We start from the raw sequence: 20,548 nt of genomic DNA, 5'->3' as shown, positions 1-20,548 counted from the left end.
GCCCTGAGAAATGTCTGGTGTCCACATTAGAGTTATACATGAAGAGGGTAGGGATCACATTCTTTGTTTAAACTACCCCCCCCCCCCCCCCATCATTCTGCTGACCGTTGATATCAAATTATTTGCAAAGGTACTAATTCATGCATCTCGCACCTCTGCTAGTGAATTTGGTTAGTTCTGACTAGGTCAGTTTTGTACCTTCTCGAGAAGCTCAAAACCATACCATTATGGTCCTGAATGTGGTTCATTACGCTAAAACCAAACATATTCCTCTTTGCCTGCTATGCTTGCTATCTAGCGACTCAGAAAGAGTTTGACTGGGTGGCTCGGCCCCTTCGCTTTGCTGCCTTTAAAATGTATTCGCCTTGGCCAGGTCATGAAGACATGGATACAGTTTCTGTACCAAGCACCCACTCCATCCCCTCAATCTTTGTTCTGTCCCTGGAGCCTTTATTAAGAAACATTAGAGCCAGTCCGTATACCTTGGGCATGTTGATTAGCAATCAGTAAGTTAATATAGCAGCGTATGCAGACGGCCGCCTCTTTTTTATAACCAACCTGGTCACCACTCTTCTAGTTTTAATGATGGAATTCCAAAAATTCCAACAGATTTTCAGTTTAAAAATTAACTTTCAGAAATCAGAGACCTTAAATGTATCACTCCACCAATCGCTTCAGTGCTCCCTTTTATCCTCATTCCATCTTAGGTGGTCCCATGACCATATTAAATATCTGTGTGTGTGTGTGTGTGTGTGTGTGTATTCCATGGGATTTTGTTGAGCTGTACAGCTGTTATGATGTTTTGCTCTTTTGGACCCTTAGGAAAGACTTTGTTCGCTAGTCAAAGGGCTTATGCATGTGAGTCAGCCACTGTACTTTTTCCAAAATTAATGTTCTACCATGCATATTATCTCTTCCAAACCCTTTCCATTAAAATTCAGAGACAATTCTTTAAATCCCACTCCACAGAAGGATCAAGTTTATTTGAGCCAAAAAAAGTCATGTTTACTTCCTCAATTCGATTCTTCACTTTCCCTAAATTTTAAAGAAGGCTTGGCCTACCAGATCTACAACGCTGTTATCAAGAGTTGGTAGCTCAACAAGTGTTTGATGCAGCATAAATCCCTGAAACATTGGGTATCCATAGAACACTCGTTTGCTGCAACCCCTTTACACTTACTCTCTTGAGTAGCTTCCACCCCTCTAGCCCCACTGGCCTTAAGATCTCACCCCACCAAAGAGCCTATGCTCTCCCTTTAATACCAGGGAGTTGGTATTGCTCTCCTTTTATCCTGAGTTTTCAATATTGGGATATCTACATTTTACCAAAGGTCTCTCTCCCAACCCCGCTGATAGATGTCATGCTGCACTGTTATCAGACTGGTTCTCTCAGATGGATTTGCTGTCTATCTCGATCATGTCCTTCTAAGCTTTTGGAGATCTATAAAAATAGTCCACTTTCTGGGCTCCTTGATCTTGCAGCCCCAGATCAAATGAGAACAGGGGCTTAATCCTGAATGTGGCCCTTTTTTCGTTTTAGGGTTTTTCTCCCCACTAAAAAAAAGAAAAATCATAACACTTATTTATCCATCTACGTAGCTGTCTGGGGGCTTTTTTTTGAGGAACATGACATGATAACTTTATTCTATGGGTCTGTACAATCATACCAAATTTATATATTTTTTCTGCATTACTTAAAATATATCTTTGGAAAAACATAAAATTATTTCCTACTGCCATCTTCTGACAACCTTACCTTTTTTATTTTCTCATCGAAATAGCTGTGTGATGTCATTTTGGAGTATATATGGCTTTTTGATAGCTTTTTATCACATTTTTTCTTAGAGAGGGGGTGATCAAAAATACACCATTCTGGCTTTGTGAATCTTTTCCGGACGATGTTCACTGTGCGGGGTAAATAATGCTTTACTTTGATAGGTCAGACTTTTTCGGACGCAGCGATACCAAATATGGTTTCGGGGTTTTTTTTGTTTTGATTTTTTAATTATAAATATAGATATTGGGCTATTTTTTTAGAACTTTTATTACCTTTTATTTTCTAATTAATAAAACGTTTACTCATTTTTATATATTTCAGTCCTTGACTTGAACTTGTGATTGCATGATCTCTCCTGCAGTATAATGTATTACCATAGTATTAGATTATACCACAGTATGACCGGCAGTCTAACCACGATCTGATAATAATAATCCATGGCTGCACTGGGACCTTCTGAAGGCCCCAGGCTGCGACGGCAACCGAACAGCACTTTGTATAAAGTACGGGATGGTGGAATATACGGCCTTGCTACTTTATAGGTATGACTCTTGGTATTTGGCCTGGGCTTCCTGGATTAGTTTTCAATACACACAGGAATACTGAGAGATAATGGATTCTAACTAAACCACCTGCCCCACCCATTCGTGAGATCGTCCTGCTAAATCCCGATCGGAGCCGCAGTCCATCTCCTTTCCCCTTTTCTTTCACCCTCTTCTCCCCGGTGATGCTCGCTCCTGTGCTGTTACACAGGAGTGAGTATTGCTTCCATCGCTCACGGCGCTGACTAAATGGAGGCAGGGCGAGTTGCGGAGCGTTTCCCCCACCCCATCACGACACCTACATTCACAGTAAGCAGCAATCCTTCAGAAGTAAACGACTGCAGTTTACATAGAACTGCTTATAATTCAGATTCTTGCACGTGGCAGCTAAACAACTCTCGTTCAGTCGCTGCATGCATTTACAAGGCACGATTATCATTCACATTCCCACAGTAGCACAGGACTTTGAGCGATTCTGAACAATAATCCTCCCTTGTAAAAAGGCCATTAGACCTCTACAGCAGACATGAATGCACCAATCTCTTAAGCTTGCTTACTCCTATGGGAGCTCGCTCCCCAACTTTTGGCAATGCCATTCTCCTTTTATGCCTTTCTCCCTCTGAGGTAGCTATGGTTTGTTTCCGTTATTGAATGTGCTCCTGTTGTTATTATCGTTTACCACCTTTTGGGATAATTGTAATGATGCTTAAAATTAAGAATTTATACAGAAAAAAAGAAACCTATTAACTAAATTTTGACTGTTAGTGTACCAACTGATTTACTAATGCTGTATATGGCCATTTTATGTTTTGAGTGAAAAGTCTAATATATTTTGTCCAATTATCACATATAAATGGTATAAAATACTTTTTCCCTTGCAAAGCATCTTCCGACCATCTTCATACACATATTTGGGTCTAAGGATGGTCTGTTTTGAAGACTTCAATACTATCATTTTATTTTTGTTATTTCCTAAAGTGTATCACATTTCACAATCTAGCACTGATATGTTAACTATGGTACTTTGGGCTCCAGGGATAAAGCATACTAGTACCTTTATCTAGAGCTGTCAATAGCTGTAATGCAAAGTACATTCATTCTAAGCTTTCCAAATGTCACCGCAAACCTGTGTTGTGTTTAGCTTGAGCGCTTGGCATTTACTCTTCCAACTTAAAGGTGTGGACATTCATCTGGCTCAGGGTGCCAAAGTGCATTTAATTACTGTGCGTGAAAAGTCAGCCACTTCTTTTTGGATTCAATACAAGGAATTTAACCCTTTCTAGTATGTGTGCAGCGGCTAACAAGTCAGCAAGGCATTCTTTTGTTGTGTCACGTCATGAGATGTGGTCCTGGGCCTGAGATATAGATTCCGTGAGCCAATGATACCTGTGTACTAACGATCTTTTATCTCTGACAAACAGGCAGATGGGAATCTGTGTTCTGTGGGGACACTCGCCCTGCTTCATTTGCTGAAACTGTGGACATTTATTCCCTTAGATGGATGTTAGAAAATATTGACACAGCTCCTATGTGTCTGTTTTCTCAGTGCTGACATTTGTGAACCACAGAACGCCTCCAGAGTCATATGTTGCAGCTTCAGTATTGACAAGGATCATAGACCCGGGGTTAAAATGAGTACAAGCAAGAGAATCTTCATGCACTTTCCACAGTGATCTGGGGTTCGTGCACTACATAGCGAAACTCAGCATTTCAGAAATTATGCGTTCATTCGAAAGAAAAAGTGTATATGTCACAATGTAAAAATAACACTTATAAACAGCGACCACCTACCTGTTCCTTAGAGTTGTTCTGGGGAGACAAACGAAGCAGTACATGAACTATCAAAGCCTAAAGACGGAGTACAATGAAGCTAACTTTTCATTGTTCAGATGGAATTATCATTCTTTGATCGATCATTTTCTGACGTTGGGAGCACCTTTGTACAAAAGCTTTTTACATTTAGACCTAGGGCTTAGAATTCAGTGCAAATCTCTTAAAGTTTACCTGTATCTGGGGGGTGTGTGTGTAGGGGGGGGGGGAGTTATGCATAAAGTTTGGGGAAATAATTTGAGAGAGAACTATTCTATTGTGCCAGTCCCCCTGGATATATTTATACCTCTGTGAGAATCAATGTACAGCAAAAATAGCAGTAGGTGATACATCAAGTAAAACTAATCCAGAGCCATATTTCATTTGATGTTAAGCAGACTCCCTTATGCCCACATGTCTTGTAAGCCATTTTTTCGGTTTTCTCTTGCACTTGTCTGTTTATAAAACTTGAGATCTGATGTACTTGGCCTACAAAATGAGTAGTTTTGCTTATCATATGCATGCATTCTAAATTTCCTGATGTCCGCTTTTTGTTTTAAAGGGAACTTATCATCTTGAACACGCAATCCATTCTGAAGGCAGCTTGTTATAAAGGAGGAGGAGCTAAGACGATTGATATATAGTTTTGTGGGGAAGGATTCAGTATAACTTGTATTTCACTCATTTATGTCTCTGTTCATTCTGAGCTTAGAAGTTCAGTGGGCGGAGCTATGAGTGATTGACAGTTGTGTATGTATTAGTGGGCATGCAAAAATAGCTGTCAATCACTGACCACCCACTAGGCTAGTAAACTCAGAATGAGCAAAGCGTAAAAAGACAAGCTGTATTGAATCTTTTCCAGCAAACCACGATATTAGTCCTGTTTTATAACATGCCGCCTGCAGAATAGACATGTTCAAGCTGAAGGCTATCTTTAAGTTGGCTATGCTCATGTTTCTGGTATGTTCTGCTAAGAAGTCGCAATTTGCCATTGTCAAATTAATTTGACTACATGGAAGTTCTCCTTAGCAGTTGCCTGGATGTTCCAAATAACACCTGGGGAATTAATCACCGTCCAGGAGACAAGCGCGCACAGGTGGGGTCCAACCCAAAGTGTAAAGTGGCAGAGCTTCAAAGTGTCATTTGATACTAAACCAACCACTCATGAGAATTGGGTGTTGGTTACCAATGAGGACACAGAATAATAAGTAAAAAGAGATGTAAGGTATACATACATACATTATTGTAAAATATAAAGGGAGGATGCATATATTTTTTCGTGCAGTTGTTCATATAGTCTATTGCACATATCCGCTGCTGCTGATGAGCTGATAAGGTCATGTTCTCAGGGAAGCACACTAAAATGAAAACTGAACTACTGAAGCGAATTAACCGTTACTTATTACAAAGCCATAACAATTATTTTGAAGTGTTTGGTCATTATATCAGCCTATTCACTCTTGACCTTTTTTCCTTGTTTTTTTTGTATTGTAGGTTATCCAAATTTTGTTGCAACGTATGGCAGAGGATACCCTGGGTTTGCACCAAGTTACAGCTATCAATTTCCAGGTAGTCACCAACATCCCCTATTTACACTCTAATGTACAATCATAGGAATGTATGTGTGTGTTTGTACATATAATATACAGGTAGGGCCATGCATGATCTGCCTCTGACAATACTGGACTGACATACAGGAAGTATGAGTTAGTGGATTGCATAGATTATATATTAATTTGCATTATTAATTATGATAAACATTTTATTTATTATATCTGATAGGGCAACATAGACAGATTTTCTTTTAGACCGCTTTATATGAGGGTACTGCCGGGATCTACGGTACTACGTTTCCATGGCCCACTCTGTATATATATCACACACACAAAATAAGACCTACAATGCTTTACGTTAAACCTATTTGTTTCTCAGTTTATTTCTGTGTGTTTGTCTTTTTAAGGATGTAGAACACAAGTGTGATTTTGGCTTTTAATGAAAAAAGTTTAGTACCGTGTTAGCCAGTAGAGCAAAATGCGATTGTTCTCAGCAAGAGAAACCAAGTAATCTTGTAGATATGATACCTTTTAATGGTAACAAAAATACATGATGTTAATGTGAGCTTTCGAACCAATGTAGGGTTCAAAGCAGATTGCTGTGTTGGTTCGAAAGCTCGCATTAACATCATGTAATTTTGTTACCATTAAAAGGTATCATATCTACAAGATTACTTGGCTTCTCTTGCTGGGAACAATCACATTTTTTAGAATCTGCAGCGTTTTTAAAAAACGCTGCAGATTTGTTGCAGAAAATTTCCACACCATGTGAAGGAGATTTATGAAATCCCCTCCACATGGCTTTGTACTGCAAACACTATGGCGTTTCCACTGACATTCCGCTGTTTACTGCCTGTGTGACGGTGGCCTAACTGTTCATCTACCTTTTAGAATTAATATGACTTCCCAGCTAAATAATTGCATAAAACAAACAAGTAATAACACCGTAAAGTAATGAGTTTAAGAGCAATAAATAGAAAAATCATGCCTTGTGTTACTTTGCTTTCTCAGGACCTACATAATTGTATCCACAAATAGTCCAGATACTTTTCAGCCTTTGGTAAATGATTCTGTATTTACTTGTGGTGCTCTCCGGCTAAATGACCTGTTCCGATTCGTTTTCACTGCATTTAACATAGCGTATACACCTGGAAAGTGCTTGGCATATATGCTACACTTATCCATAGGCCCCTGATGGAGGACAAAGAGTATCATTTTGGCTTCTGTCAAGGCAATGTACTTCTATATACCGTATATACCGGCGTATAAGACGACTTTTGAACCCCGAAAAATCTGCTCTGCAGTCGGGGGTCGTCTTATGCGCCGGTAATACAAAAAAAAAAAAAGTGTAAAAAAAAAAAATTTATTACTCACCTCCCACGGCGTTCTGTCGCGCTCCGGCAGGATGTCGCTCGCTCCGGCAGGCTGTCGCTCGCTCCTCGTCCCCAGCGCAGCATAGCTTTCTGAATGCGGGGCTTGAAATCCCCGCTTCCAGAAAGCTAATACACACGCCGGCAGCCATGACATCATTGAATGGCTGTGATTGGCTAAAGCACACGTGGCTTCAGCCAATCACACTATTCAATGACATCATTGAATGGCTGTGATTGGCTGAAGGCGCACGTGTTAGCAATCACACCCATTCAATGATGTCATTGAATAGTGTGATTGGCTGAAGCCACGTGTGCTTTAGCCAATCACAGCCATTCAATGATGTCATGGCTGCCGGCGTGTGTATTAGCTTTCTGGAAGCGGGGATTTCAAGCCCCGCATTCAGAAAGCTATGCTGCGTCGGGGACGAGGAGCGAGCGACATCCTGCCGGAGCGCGACAGAACGCCGGGGGAGGTGAGTAATGAATTTTTTTTTTTTCTCCACTGTATACCGGCGTATAAGGTGACAGTTGGGGGGTCGTCTTATACGCCCCGTCGCCTTATACGCCGGTATATACGGTACCTTTATTTTTTGCTTGATAGAATAGCTTAGATGACTACACTATACAGAGGCATGCTGCAAAAGCATTATACTGAGAGGTATACGTTCTTTAATAGAGACTATGTATACAACTATATGCCTCTACAGTGGAATCCTTCAGAGATATACATTATATGAACAAAAGTATTTGGACACTGCAGAAAATAAGCAAATATGCAAATACTGAGTTTGCTGAATGGTATGCTGAGAAGGGCATGAATAAAATAAAAAGCTGCTCATTTTTGTAATAACTATTCATTCATCCAATCAAGCACTTGTGGGACGAACTGGAGCGACGGGTACAACACTGCCACCCACGCCCATCCTCACAACAATCTCTTCTTACAGCCTTACACGAGGAAAGTCTGCCTCGACGTGCTGCCGCTGTAATAAAAGCAAAAGGAGGGCCGACATGTTACTAAATAGCATAATAAAGCACTTTTCCTGAAAAACATGCAGAGTTCAAATACTTTTGTCCATATAGTGTATGTCAGGATGATTTCTCAACACACATGTCCATTGTACAATGCTATTGCAGTGTGAACACATCCTTAGACCAGGCGCACACTATTGTATTTTGGCTGCCGTTTTGCATCTGTGATATGGAAGGGAGTCCCAGCTTGACTATGGATTTCCTGACCCAAACTCTGAACATGATAGATTCCTATAATGGTCATAGCTTGGGTCAGGAGACGCCCGGTCAGGCTGGGATGCACATCCGTGTTACTGGTGCAAAACGACATCCGAAATATGCTAGTGTGCTCATGGCCTTAGAACAGTTGCAACTTGAAAGTTTGAATTGCCAGTTGCAACATAATTTAATTTGCGAGTGTCTCTTAAAGGGAACCTGTTACCTCGAACATGGTGTCCGATCTGCCATCAGCATGTTATGTCAGTATTTGCTGAGTAGATGTAATTTTATGTGAAAAGATTCAGTAGAACATGTGGTTTATTCATTTGAATTCCTGTTCTTTCCAGGCATAGGAGTCCAGTGGGCAGTCTTATCAGTGATTTACGGCCTTCCCTCTATTAGACCGACCACTAAACTCCTAAGGGCCATCTAAACTGGATGGTTATCGCACAACATTCATTCGAATGAACAGAAATGAGCAATAATAGTTATATCTTAATGCAAAAACATTGTTTGCTATTGGTTTACTTTTCTTTATCACTCACTTTCAATCAGCATAAAAATCTTCACTGGATCGCTGACTTCTTGCTGCGTGTAAACAATCCCCGCTCAGCCCTCACATACAATGTGGTGATCTGCCTGTTTATATGCTCTGCGCGAGCGCTAACGACCTTAGTGGTGACATAAGCGCTTGTTCAGTTATTTAGCCAACAGTCGCCCCATGTAAAGCCAGCATTAATCCCAGAATAAGCGGCGGTTCAAATGAATAAATTACAAGTTAAATGGAACTACATCTCCGACATTCTCAGTTGCTACTATAACATCCCAAATAAAGTTACTGTATATACTCGAGTATTAGCCGACCCAAGTATAACCCGAGTCAGTAAGTTTTACCACAAAAAAATGGAAAACTTATTGACTCGAGTATAAGCCTAGCTATACTTGAGTATATACTAGGTAAAAAAAAGCACAATACCCACCTCCCAGCTGGTGTCTGTGGTCTCTCCTGAGGTTCGGCAAGCTGCTTGAGACTTCTCCCTGCAGTCATCTCCCCGCTCGGTTTTGCATTTCCATTTTTTGTCAGTGCTGTGTAAGTAAGCCCTTTGATTGGATCGAGTGCTAACCAATCACAGCTGGAGCTTGATAAACCAATCACAGCCATTTAGTAATGTCATTCACTGACGGTGGGGGAATTCAAAGCAGAGCAGGGAGATGACAGTGGGGAGAAGTCTCGCACAGCTTGCAGCACCGCAGCCTGGGAGGTGAGTATTGCGGGGTTTTTTTGTTTTTTTTTTACCTTACTCGAGTATAAGCCGAGGGGGACTTTTCAGCACAAAAAAATGTGTTGAAAAACTCGGCTATGCTATTTCTAAATATAAAGACTGGGCAATGAGGAGTAAATAAGGCAAATAAATAAACTGAAAAAGATTTCTTACATTTTGTTAGAAATTATTTTATTGAGTAGGGGTGACCTGTAGTTGGTTTTCACTCATGTTGTGATTTTAAACATTTTTGAGGGTTTTTGACTACTATGACATGAAAGCTATCAAACGGAGACTCTACGTTTTGCTGTCCTACTTTAGGCTTCCTTTAGACAGTTTTTTTTTTTAAAGCATTTTTTGAGGTTTGGTAAATACTTTGGGTAACTCTTTTGTTATACACACATACATTTTTTTTAAGGCTTTTGCATTTTCTTTAGAAAAGTCTCTGGGAAAACACTTAGAGCATGTCATGTTTAAGGAAGAAACAACATGGACTTGAAAACCATAAAATAAAAGTGAGGAACAATGGCAAATGAAAAATGTTTTTAGTGCATTTGACAATTTTCTATTGAGCTACTGAAATTTTGCTTGGAAAATCTGCAAATCCTTGTGTTTTAAATGCAGCTACTCATTGATCTGGCAATGAAATTGTTTATAGACTTTGCTGCTGCAGCTCTATACTAATGTAAATTTTCAAAAATATTTAGTCCTCCAGTTTACTAAGATGGACTGCAAGCGTAGGAAAAATATGCTCAGGAATTTGCAATGAAGATGAGTTTGAAAAATCCTTAATTTCCCAAACTGTAAATACAATATCATTGCAATTTCCATAAATAGACAAACTTCCTTTAGCTTTTATTCAAAGCTAGTAGCAAATAACCATGCTATTGAGTCATACGCATTGTTAAACATGTAAAAGCAACTGGCTTAAGGCCCATTTACACGCAACGATTATCACTCAAAATTCACTCAAAAGCCATTGTTTGAGCGGTAATCATTGTGTGTAAGTGCTCCCATCTTTCACTCTTCAGCTGAAGGATGATTTTTAGATAAGCATAAAATCCATCATTCAGCTGGACAGAAGATAATACATACCGCATGCTGTGTTTGCTGTCCATGGCGCTGTATTCTTCACGGAAATGCTGGTTACATTGTATTCAGCTTGCAGCTGCACAGCAGAACAAAGGAACTGGATGCAAAAAACAGACCACCTGCTGTTCTCTGCATACAGATACTGGAGGCTCATTTACATGCAAATGAAGGTGATAAGCTGCTAATGGACATTAGTGTCCATTAGCAGTTTAAGAAAAACTGTCGCTCAAAACCTATCTTTTGAAGGATTATCTTTGCATGTAAATAAGCCTTTACAAACACTTGTTAATGAACATGTGTACATCTTCCTCTCCTATCCTATTACTTTAGCTGGCTTCCTGTGTAGTAGATTTTAGTGATGGTGTAAATACAATTATACTCCCTTATTACTTCTTCATGTTAAGTACCCAGTAAATGTGAACACATTCTGATTTTGATTTCCAGGTGTGGCACACATTTTAGTTGGGTTTAAAGTCAGAGTGTATATATATATATGTATATATATGTATATATGTATATATATATATATATATATATATATATATACACACTCTGACTAAAAATATATATATATATATTTTTTTTTAAAGATCTGAACTAACATGAAGTTGGTACTGAGGGCTATTTGTACAGAACACTTTATTCATATAGAGTTTACAGTTATACCATATAATCGGCAACGTCTCTTACGAACTTCATAGTAGTCTGTGGAATGGAAACGAATGAGGTGCCAGTTGGCTTTAGCGCTCTCCTAGTGCAGCAGCCATCACCTTCACACTTGTATGCCCCTCTCTTTATCTCTGGTAAGACCGATGCTGTTACATTTGTTTTACAGCTGCTTCACCAGTCATATCCATTTACCTGCACAAAACATTGATTCTAACCGTACTTTCTGCCAGAATTCTATATTCCTTTTTGGCTCTTAAAATGCTGTTTTTACATAATAGTTTAGAGAGTCTTCCTCTTATCACCCGTTACACATATTTCCCAAACTATCCAACTGTAGACATGTTGCTGTTTTCAGATTATAGCAATACCTTAAATCCAAAATTGAAATTATTAGATGTAAGTGATGAAGTAGGTGTAAAAACAAATCTTCATTTTTGCTGTAATTTTCCAGAAAAATGGATGAAAGTGAGGCTTCACTTCCATCTTTTATGCATGACTATGGGGGCTTCCATCTTGCCTAATTTGCAGGTAACAGCATTTTGCGATATGCTTTACAGCAGCCTCATGGGCCATAAACACAGTGGAGAGGAGGGGGACCTATTGACTGCTCTGTGAGACTATTCTGAACATGCTCTGTGAGCTTTGCAGAGGCTATCCTGCTTGTAGGGGGAGTATATAAGCTGCTTTTATCACCTATTGTGAATGGTAGATCCTTATTTATTAATATATAGATGGTAACTTTCATTGTGATCCTACTTGTGATGCTACAATGACTAAGGATCCTTTAACACAGGACGCACTGTTCTGTTTACACGGGCCGATCATCATTTTATTGCCTGCACAATCCAAATGATGAATGAAGTTTGTCGTTCAGATTATGCAGGCATTTACACTGAGCGATTATCTTTCAGATTCCCGCAATTTAGCAACAATCTGAACGATAATTGTTCAGTGTAAGAGGGCCTTTATGAAAAGTTTTGCTTACAGAATAGATGGTGTCAGACTATGGTTAGGCTGTGAAAACTGCAGGAGTTTAGGATCTTTTTTTAAACATAGTGACAGTGATATATCATTTAGTGAGAGTAGATTCTCTAAGTATAGTAATTTATTTATATCTGAGAAGATTGATATGTAAGAAAAGATTCAGTAGAACTTTTATCTTTTTCATTTAAAGCTCTGCTAATTCTGGGCTTACAAGTCTAGTGGGCGGTGCTATCACTGATTGACAGCTAACTCTGTATGCACAGCCATACAAGGCTGACAGTCACTGATAAGACCGCCCACTGGACTCCTAAGCCCAGAATTAGCAGAGCTTTAAATAAGATACAAGTTCTACTGAATCTTTTCTTATATATCAATCTTCTCAGATTCTCCTGCTCTGTACTGTGCTGCCCACAGATTGAACTGTTTTTTCAACTGGATGCAAACTTCAAGCAACATATGTATATTTATTATAAGAATTGTATTCTAGATATGTTATCACTCTTCTGCCAGGGAATGATGGAAGCTGAAAGGGTTTCTTATTCTGATGATCACTTTCATAATGTGCATAACGTGTTCATTCTGGTGTGGTTAGAGGGAGCAGATGGAGGATAAAGCATATTCTTACTTAAGCCTCATTCCTTTAAATCCTGCCTGAAGATACGTAACTGAATAGTTGTGTTATCAGAAGCTCCTAGCCACATTAACTCATGTTGCATGATTTTCAGTTTGATTCATGATTGTATTTTAAGACTTCAGACATAAGCACTTAATTTTCTAAAGTCAACTGGAAAGAAAGGGGTTAATCCCTTATGATCCTTAATAAATGACTAGATGATAATTGCGCTAAATAATTGCATTGTTGTCTATTTTTCAACCGGGGGGCTGATTTAATGTAAATCCTTGCACTGATGCGAAAGACACGCTGTTGCATTTTATTGTTAATAGTACGTTGAATCTTGCTAAGAGGACTTGAATTTCTGTTAGGACAATTCACTATATATTTATCTCTGAGCTGATTTCTCAACACATTATAGTGAAATCTAAACCAGCATTATCTATATTTCCTGGTAATCAATTGCCCTTTAACTAGTGCAGGGGTCCAGAAGGCGACCAAAATGATTTCCAGTGCGCTCACAAATTTGCAAATGGCGACACGAATTTACAGTTCTGTTGCCATTCGTGATTAGGCTTGCTCTTGTGCTTCGTGTCTAGAAAAAAGACTGTATACGTCTACTACTAGTCCCACCACTCACACAGCACACAGATGCTCTCGCAGGGCATTTGAAAGTTTACAGATTGGGCTACTGGGTTTCACTACAGTAGAGACACACAAGATCTCTGCAGAGGGGAATTCAGTGCTGGCGGTACCTAACACTCATTCATTCAGTATCCTCCTTCAGGCAGGTGCCAGTTCCTGCAGGCCGCTACTATTTTGTGAGTGATTCACTGTGTTCTTGTACGCAAAATGAAAAAAAAAAGTTAGGTACGGTGTTCGCCAGTAGAGCAAAATGTGATTATTCTCAGTAAAAGAAACCAAGTATTTTTGTAGATATTCATGACTTTATAGTGAGCTTTTGAACTTCTCTGGGTTCTTTTCCCTGAGGTAGGACCCTGAGAGATTCAAAAGCTAGCTATAACATCATGTGTTTTTGTTAGCCATTAAAAGGTAGCATATCTACAAGATTACTTGGTTTCTCTTGCTGGGAACAATCACATCTTGTAGGTAAATAAATGACTGATGAAAACTTCTGGTATGTGTTACACCATAGATCAGTGGAGGGCAGGACAGAGTCACTCCAGTGACTTCACTGCTGCTGTAGAGACAATCCTGACAAGCAGCTCTTATTCATTAATAGCAAATTCTAAGGTTGTGTTCACACTTGGCGGTTTTTTGTTGTGTTTGGGAATGGCAGCAAAAAATGTGTTTGGTTTTTAAAATGCATGCATCTTCTGAAAAAATAGGGAAAAAAAGTTGTTTTTTTTTTTTTTTTTTTTTAATGCAGCTTAGAAACACCAGAAATGCAGCAAATAACACTAAGGCTGGGTTCACACAGGGCGGATTCCCGTCAGAAATCTCGCGGTTTGGCCGCAGCAAAAACCGCGAGATTTCCGCCGGGAGAACCACCGGCGGCTTTGAAGCGGCTCGGCTGCATGCTTTTCCGTTGCGGCCGGCGCTCCCATAGAGAAGAACGCGGCCGCGATGTAAATAAACAAAAAAAAAAGTAAATAGACATGCTGCATCTTTTGAAACCGCGGCTGCGGCCACCGCAGCCGCGGTTTCAACCGGATTTACCGCAGTGGATTAGCCGTCCCGTGTGGACGAGATTTCTGAGAAATCTCATCCACATGGCTGGCTAATCCCGAGATTAGCGGCCGGTTTTGCCGTGGGCGGATCTGCTGCGGCAAAACCGCGGCAAATCCGCCATGTGTGAATCCAGCCTAAGTGTGAAAACATTGTAAGTCTACTGAAGAGCTGTCATGTACTTGGCCTATTGGCAGGGAATCACGGAGGACTGGTGTCCACTATGAACCTGAACGAGACAAAAAGACATCTGCTCTGAGGGTTTTCAGACCGTCATGCGTAAGGTGCAATGACCCTATGACCGGCTGAAATGTATCAAAAGCTAGTGGGGGTTTTTTTTTTGTCCTGTTGGGATTTTACTGTTTGCTATAAAGACCATATTTTTTTTATGGACGTTGGATTGTCTTCATTCTTTCTTGCTACGGTAAGTGTAGGTGTTTGTGATGTACATCTGACGTTCCAGTGTACATGGGACAGACATGCTGTGAATTTGAGCAGGTAAGTTATAGCGGAATAGTTTGGCAGGTAATAGAATAAGAGTTTACAAATCTCATTCACGTTTTCTGGAAATTTTCAGCAAAAACATTTACCTGCCGTGTAGATTTTAAAATCGGCAATGTGTTGATTTTCATCTCAGATTTACAATGGTTTTCCAGTTGTAAACTATTGATGGACTATCCTCAGAATAAGTATCAATATTATACTGGAAGGGGTCCAACTTCTGGGACCCGTGCTGATCAGCTGTTCTGGTCAGTGTGTTCTTGCACTGAGCTGATTTCTGCAGGAAGTAGACAGCTCTGTTCTCACTGAAGTGGCCAATCTTCATATTCCAGACCAAGTTTCCATTGAAATGACTGGGAACTTTGCCTGTAATACCAGGTCTGGCCACTGAAGAGAGAACAGAGTTGTCTGCTTCCTGCAAAAATCAGCTCAGTGCATGAGCACATCTGACCAGAGAAGAGCTGATTGCCAGGGGTCCCTGGCAATGCACATATACTATTGATGACCCTTTAATCCTCTCAGTGTAACGCAATGCAAAATCTGTGACAAAACCTTTCACCTACCATGTGTTATTTATGACAATGGTGTCATTTTATGTGGCAAAGAGGCTTATGGGTCCAGGTGGAAATGCTCCCTTTGCACCCCTTATAGCTTTTGTGGCTTATGAAGCAGTTGCACTCAATCTTCATGGGACTAGATGCCTGTTGAGCTCCTTCTAATTGGTTGGTGCATGATATGCATTAGTAATGTCTGACTTCTAGAACACGTCTTTGCAGCTCATTCTATTAATTGTGGCTCTTATTTCACTTTACAGACTGTTTGCCGATATTGCAAGACATAATTTCTAGCAGCTAGCTCTTAAAGATGCATTACAAATAATCCAGGGCTTACTGTTGTGCTAATGTGAAGCAGAAAAAAGACCCTAATAAATTATCACCAGCAAGTCTTTATCTCCAGTTTGACAGCCTTTGTTATATATTGTACTATGGTGAATATTCCATTTTGGTCATGTTTATGCTTTCTGTGTAATTGCGTGTTGTGTATTTTGTGTATACTGCGTATAGTTAGCATGATGCAGAAAAAAATAACCTCTTCTTGACTTGTTGCGGAGGAACAGGGAAATGTTTTTTGAGAGGGTTCAAGGTCATCTTAATGGACTTGCTTGAAAGATCTCTCAAATACTAATGCTCCAAGAAAAAGCTGCAGAGGCTTGTAAGGAAGGTGTCCTATAGTTAGGCAATTAGACCATACAGGAGGAAATCAATGTGATTATCCAAAACGCAGGAAGAGCTTGAATATGAAGCATTGAAGCTGGCATCTCCATAATTAGCAGACACCTTGGTTTTGTTTTGACATGTCCTTTAGGAGCTGCCATCATTAATAGTTGCTGAGACGTGTGAAAAATGAAGGTCCTAATACAGTTTTGTCATGAATAGAAAGACGGCTGGCTGGGGCTTCCTCTTGACGACTGCTTTGGACCGGCTCGGTTACTCTGTAGCAAATGTCTTCAGTCACAATCATAGTCATTTGAAAGATGGAGCCTCAGAAGATGAGCACTTAGCTGTGATTCCTGATACTATTATCACATTACACGTTCCTTGCAATCCTCCAGTATATTGGCTGGAAACTGTCCTGTAAAAAAGAACACGGTGGAGCTTATTTACTAATAATAGACTGGACGGTCTAAAAATGTGTGAGATTTATCGCAGCAGCTCAAATTGTCTAATCTACGTTCAGACTACCTATTAGTTTGTTTTAGTTTAAACAAAACATTTAGCAAAATTTTTGACACCGTTTCGGCCACTCTCCTTTTGAGACAGGTCGGAAATACTCTCCAATGGGGTTTAACCCCGTAATGCTGCGGGGCGTTCCTTTTTGTCCTGCAGCGTAGGGGTATGTATGAAGAGAGATCTCTCTTCATACAATACAGGTGCCGGCGTTTGTTTTTTTTTACAACCGCGCGGCTCATCGGAGCCGTTAACCTTTAAATGCCGCTGTGAATTCTGACAGCCGCATTTATATTCCCCTGAACAATGTTCGGGGGTCCTGTACGCCCCCACCCCTCCCCCCCGCGATGAGATCACAGGGAGCCGGGCGGGTGTCATGTTAAATTTCTGAAAAATAAATAAAAGTAGTACAGCAAAAAATAAATAAATAAGCTTAGTATCGTAGTAATCGTACTGACCCATAGAATAAAGTTATTTCATTTTTGTGACAGTTTGTGCGCCGTAGAAACAAGACGCACCAAAAGATGGCGTAATTTCCAATTTAAAAAAAATTTTACTCCATTTTTTAAAAAGTCTTTCAGTACATTATATGGTACATTAAACAGCACCATTGAAAAATACAACTCATTCCACAAAAAACAAGCCTTCATACAGCTACATTGATGGATAAATACATCAGGAGTTACAGGAGTTACAATTTTTTAAAAGGGGGGGAGGAAAAACCAAAAATGGGGGAAAAAAAGGGGCCATGTCTTTAACGGGGTAAAAACACATGATAAATGTGCACGGAAAACCTGTATGACCGTTTTCTGTCGGGACTGGCACAAGTAAACTTGTATTTTGAATAGTGAATAAGCCCCAATGTATTTTGCAGTGAGATGGATTAGACACCTAAGATGTTTCTCAGTGAATGCCTGCTCATATGATAGAAAACCTCTAGTAATTCCTGCTGACACGAATCCACTGTAATTGTTGGCCCCAGGTGAATGATTCTTTACTTAGGAATTAAGTTTGCCCTTGTGCATCATTAATTACAAAGAGTATACTCTTCTAGTCTGCCGATATCTGAGGCTGCTCTGGGTGCGGTCAGTAAGAACATCCATGCCTTAGATTATTTTGTTGTTCAATAGAACTACAACTTCATCAACACTCTATCACTATTTTTTAAGTGGAAGTATGCATTTAAGTAGTTTTTTAAATTTGCATTAATTACATTTTTTTCGTATAGCACCCTCATATTCTGTACAATTGCCAAGGTAAATATATAAATAACATCAGATATTGCAAGTTATGAACTTCTCAACAATTCAAACGAGGAGTCACGGTCTTGATCGCAAGAGCTTACAATCTATGAGGATGAGAGTGATAAGTTATATTGTATTCTATCGGGGATGGGCGAACCGTGCAACGACTGGCGTAGGATCGAGGCATTAGTATAGTTGTCGGACAGATGAGCTGGCTGCTGTATACAGGATAGATGGGAAAGGGAAGCGTTTAGTGAGGGAAAGAACGATTGGTAGCGAGTTACAGTAATCGAAGCGAGAATCAAGGCAATACGAGTTTTTGCTGTTTCTACAGTAAGAAAAGGGCGGATTCTGGAGATACTTTTGAGGCATAGGTGGCATTAGTGTGCACGTACGTAATTGATTATAGGATAGGACAGACACAAGTATTCCAGTGTAGTATAGAAGCAAACAAATGATTGCACAGTCAAATCCCATAGAGGGGCTTAAAAAAAAGTTTTTAAAAATTGAGCATCAAAATTTAATAAAATAATACAAATGGGAAAAAAATTCTTTTCTGGGAATTTTTTTTCCATAGCTAAAAATAAAATATGAAAAACTACATGTCAGGTATAATCATGTCAATAACAATCCAAACTATAAATCATCATAATTATGACCTTATGCGAAAAAATAAATGTCATAAAATAAAGCCTGAAAAATAGTGCCAGCTTTGCATTTTTTTCTGCGTCCCAAAAACGGAATAAAAAGTGATCAAAAACTATACACCAAAATGACACTAAAAACTGTAGCTCGTCCCATTAAAAAGCCTCACACAGCTCTAATAGCAAAATTTTACTGGTTCCTAGAATAAGATTAGCGTATCATTTATACTGTATGGTGCCTGTCATTAATAAAACAAAAAGGTACAAAAAAACAACTCATCCTACAGAAGCAAGGCATTATATGGCTAGGCTATGTCAGCAGACCAATAAAAAGGCTCTTGGAATGTGATGAAGAGCAAAACAGAAAAAAATCCTCAAGACCAAAGCGGTGTCCTTAGAAAGTCTGATGAAAGAATATTCAAGTTAAAAGATCTTTGTGGATTTTCTTTGTGTATCAGCCATCGGTTAACATCAATCTGGACAGGAAACGAAGGCTTGTCTAAATTCATCTCTATTATTCAAGCATTCTCTGTAAAGTAATTGTTCCCTTGTAGCATCTTTGTTCAACTGTAGTACAGTATAAAGTTGGCTTAATCTTCCCTAAATTATTATTCTTCAGCACATAATTTACTACTCTCTAAAGGATGTAAAGGAAAACTCCAGTAAAAATTAGTTATGGGGTATGCTTGTGGGTCACACTATACATAGTGAAAGCTCTGCGCTCACTCTGGTAGCTCACTATGTGGCAGCAGGTAATCTCTATGATTTCCAAGGCATGATTGTTTTTCGTACAGCAGGGAATGGGTTATTCTTATATTGATTACCTTCCCCTTCACAGGTATTGGGTGGCAGGTGCACCCAATCATGGGACAGCTAAGCCCCTCCCAGGGTATGAAATCTTTAAAGTGACTATCTAGTCAGGACTTAAAAAATATGTCAGTCAGTATATACTGGGGATTATAACCTGCTATTTATTTTTATTGGATCTTGCTGTTTTTTGGAACACATGTACATTAGCACAGAACTGTGATCTGCAACTACTTTCTATCTTCATTGTTTCCAAAATTCTGAAACACCCCCTTGCCCCATCATTAGTTCAGAAAGACATACCTCCTCTCATGTACAGAACTTAGAGCTGAGGTCCGTAACTTTTTATTCTTTGTTAGCCAAATTCAACTTTGATTGATGGTTGGGAGTTACATTTTATTATATTAAATGTGGATACATAAAACCTATAATTATACTAGAGCCCACACAACTATATTGACCGAATTGTATAAAAAACAATACTACACACCTGCAAATAAATATACTCCTCACAAAGTAAGAATATACATACTTTATTATGAAGACTCATAAAATACTTAAAAAATGGTGTACAAACTCATATAAAGCCACATCACAGGTATAAGTAATCAGTAAACATGACAGTAACAGAATAATAAAGTGCCAGTGCAAGGCTGACAGCCGTGCCCCGAATAAAGCTAGTGCGAAACCCGACTGTCTGGGTCTGCAAAGAGTCAAATTTTGAGACCACCAGCAAACTGCGCGGGGACCTAGCAGTAGTTGTGTATGAAAATTACATCCTCCATCTCCCCGAACAGCACAAAAACTTAGATTATGGCAGTGTCTCTTTAATAAATAGAGGCTTGCAGTCCCTTTTAATGATGTCCTTTAAAATGTATGCGGTGTGCATAATGTGGTCATAACGCAAAAACTAAAACAAGTTCACTTTGATGGGAAACACGAAAACAGCGTAAGGTTGCTGCCTTTTCTGTCTCCTTAACACCCAGCGAGGTGATTGGGAAACAAATGTGGGTTTCTCATCTCAGCCATGAA

The 20,548-nt window shown here is 39.5% G+C and overlaps 1 protein-coding gene across 3 annotated transcripts in view; it reads left to right on the top strand.

The window, feature by feature from the left end:
* MSI2 (musashi RNA binding protein 2) overlaps positions 1-20,548 on the top strand; it is a 614,965-nt gene that overhangs the window by 488,502 nt on the left and 105,915 nt on the right. For all 3 annotated transcript variants that reach the window (XM_066578790.1, XM_066578773.1, XM_066578782.1), the window contains one exon: positions 5,623-5,697. In XM_066578790.1, coding sequence (XP_066434887.1) covers positions 5,623-5,697 — 75 coding nt within the window. The remainder of the gene's footprint in view (positions 1-5,622; positions 5,698-20,548) is intronic.

Source organism: Eleutherodactylus coqui, chromosome 1 (genome assembly GCF_035609145.1).
Source record: "Eleutherodactylus coqui strain aEleCoq1 chromosome 1, aEleCoq1.hap1, whole genome shotgun sequence".
Taxonomy (NCBI): Eukaryota; Metazoa; Chordata; class Amphibia; order Anura; family Eleutherodactylidae; genus Eleutherodactylus; species Eleutherodactylus coqui.
This window is presented reverse-complemented; position numbering and strand designations above follow the sequence as displayed.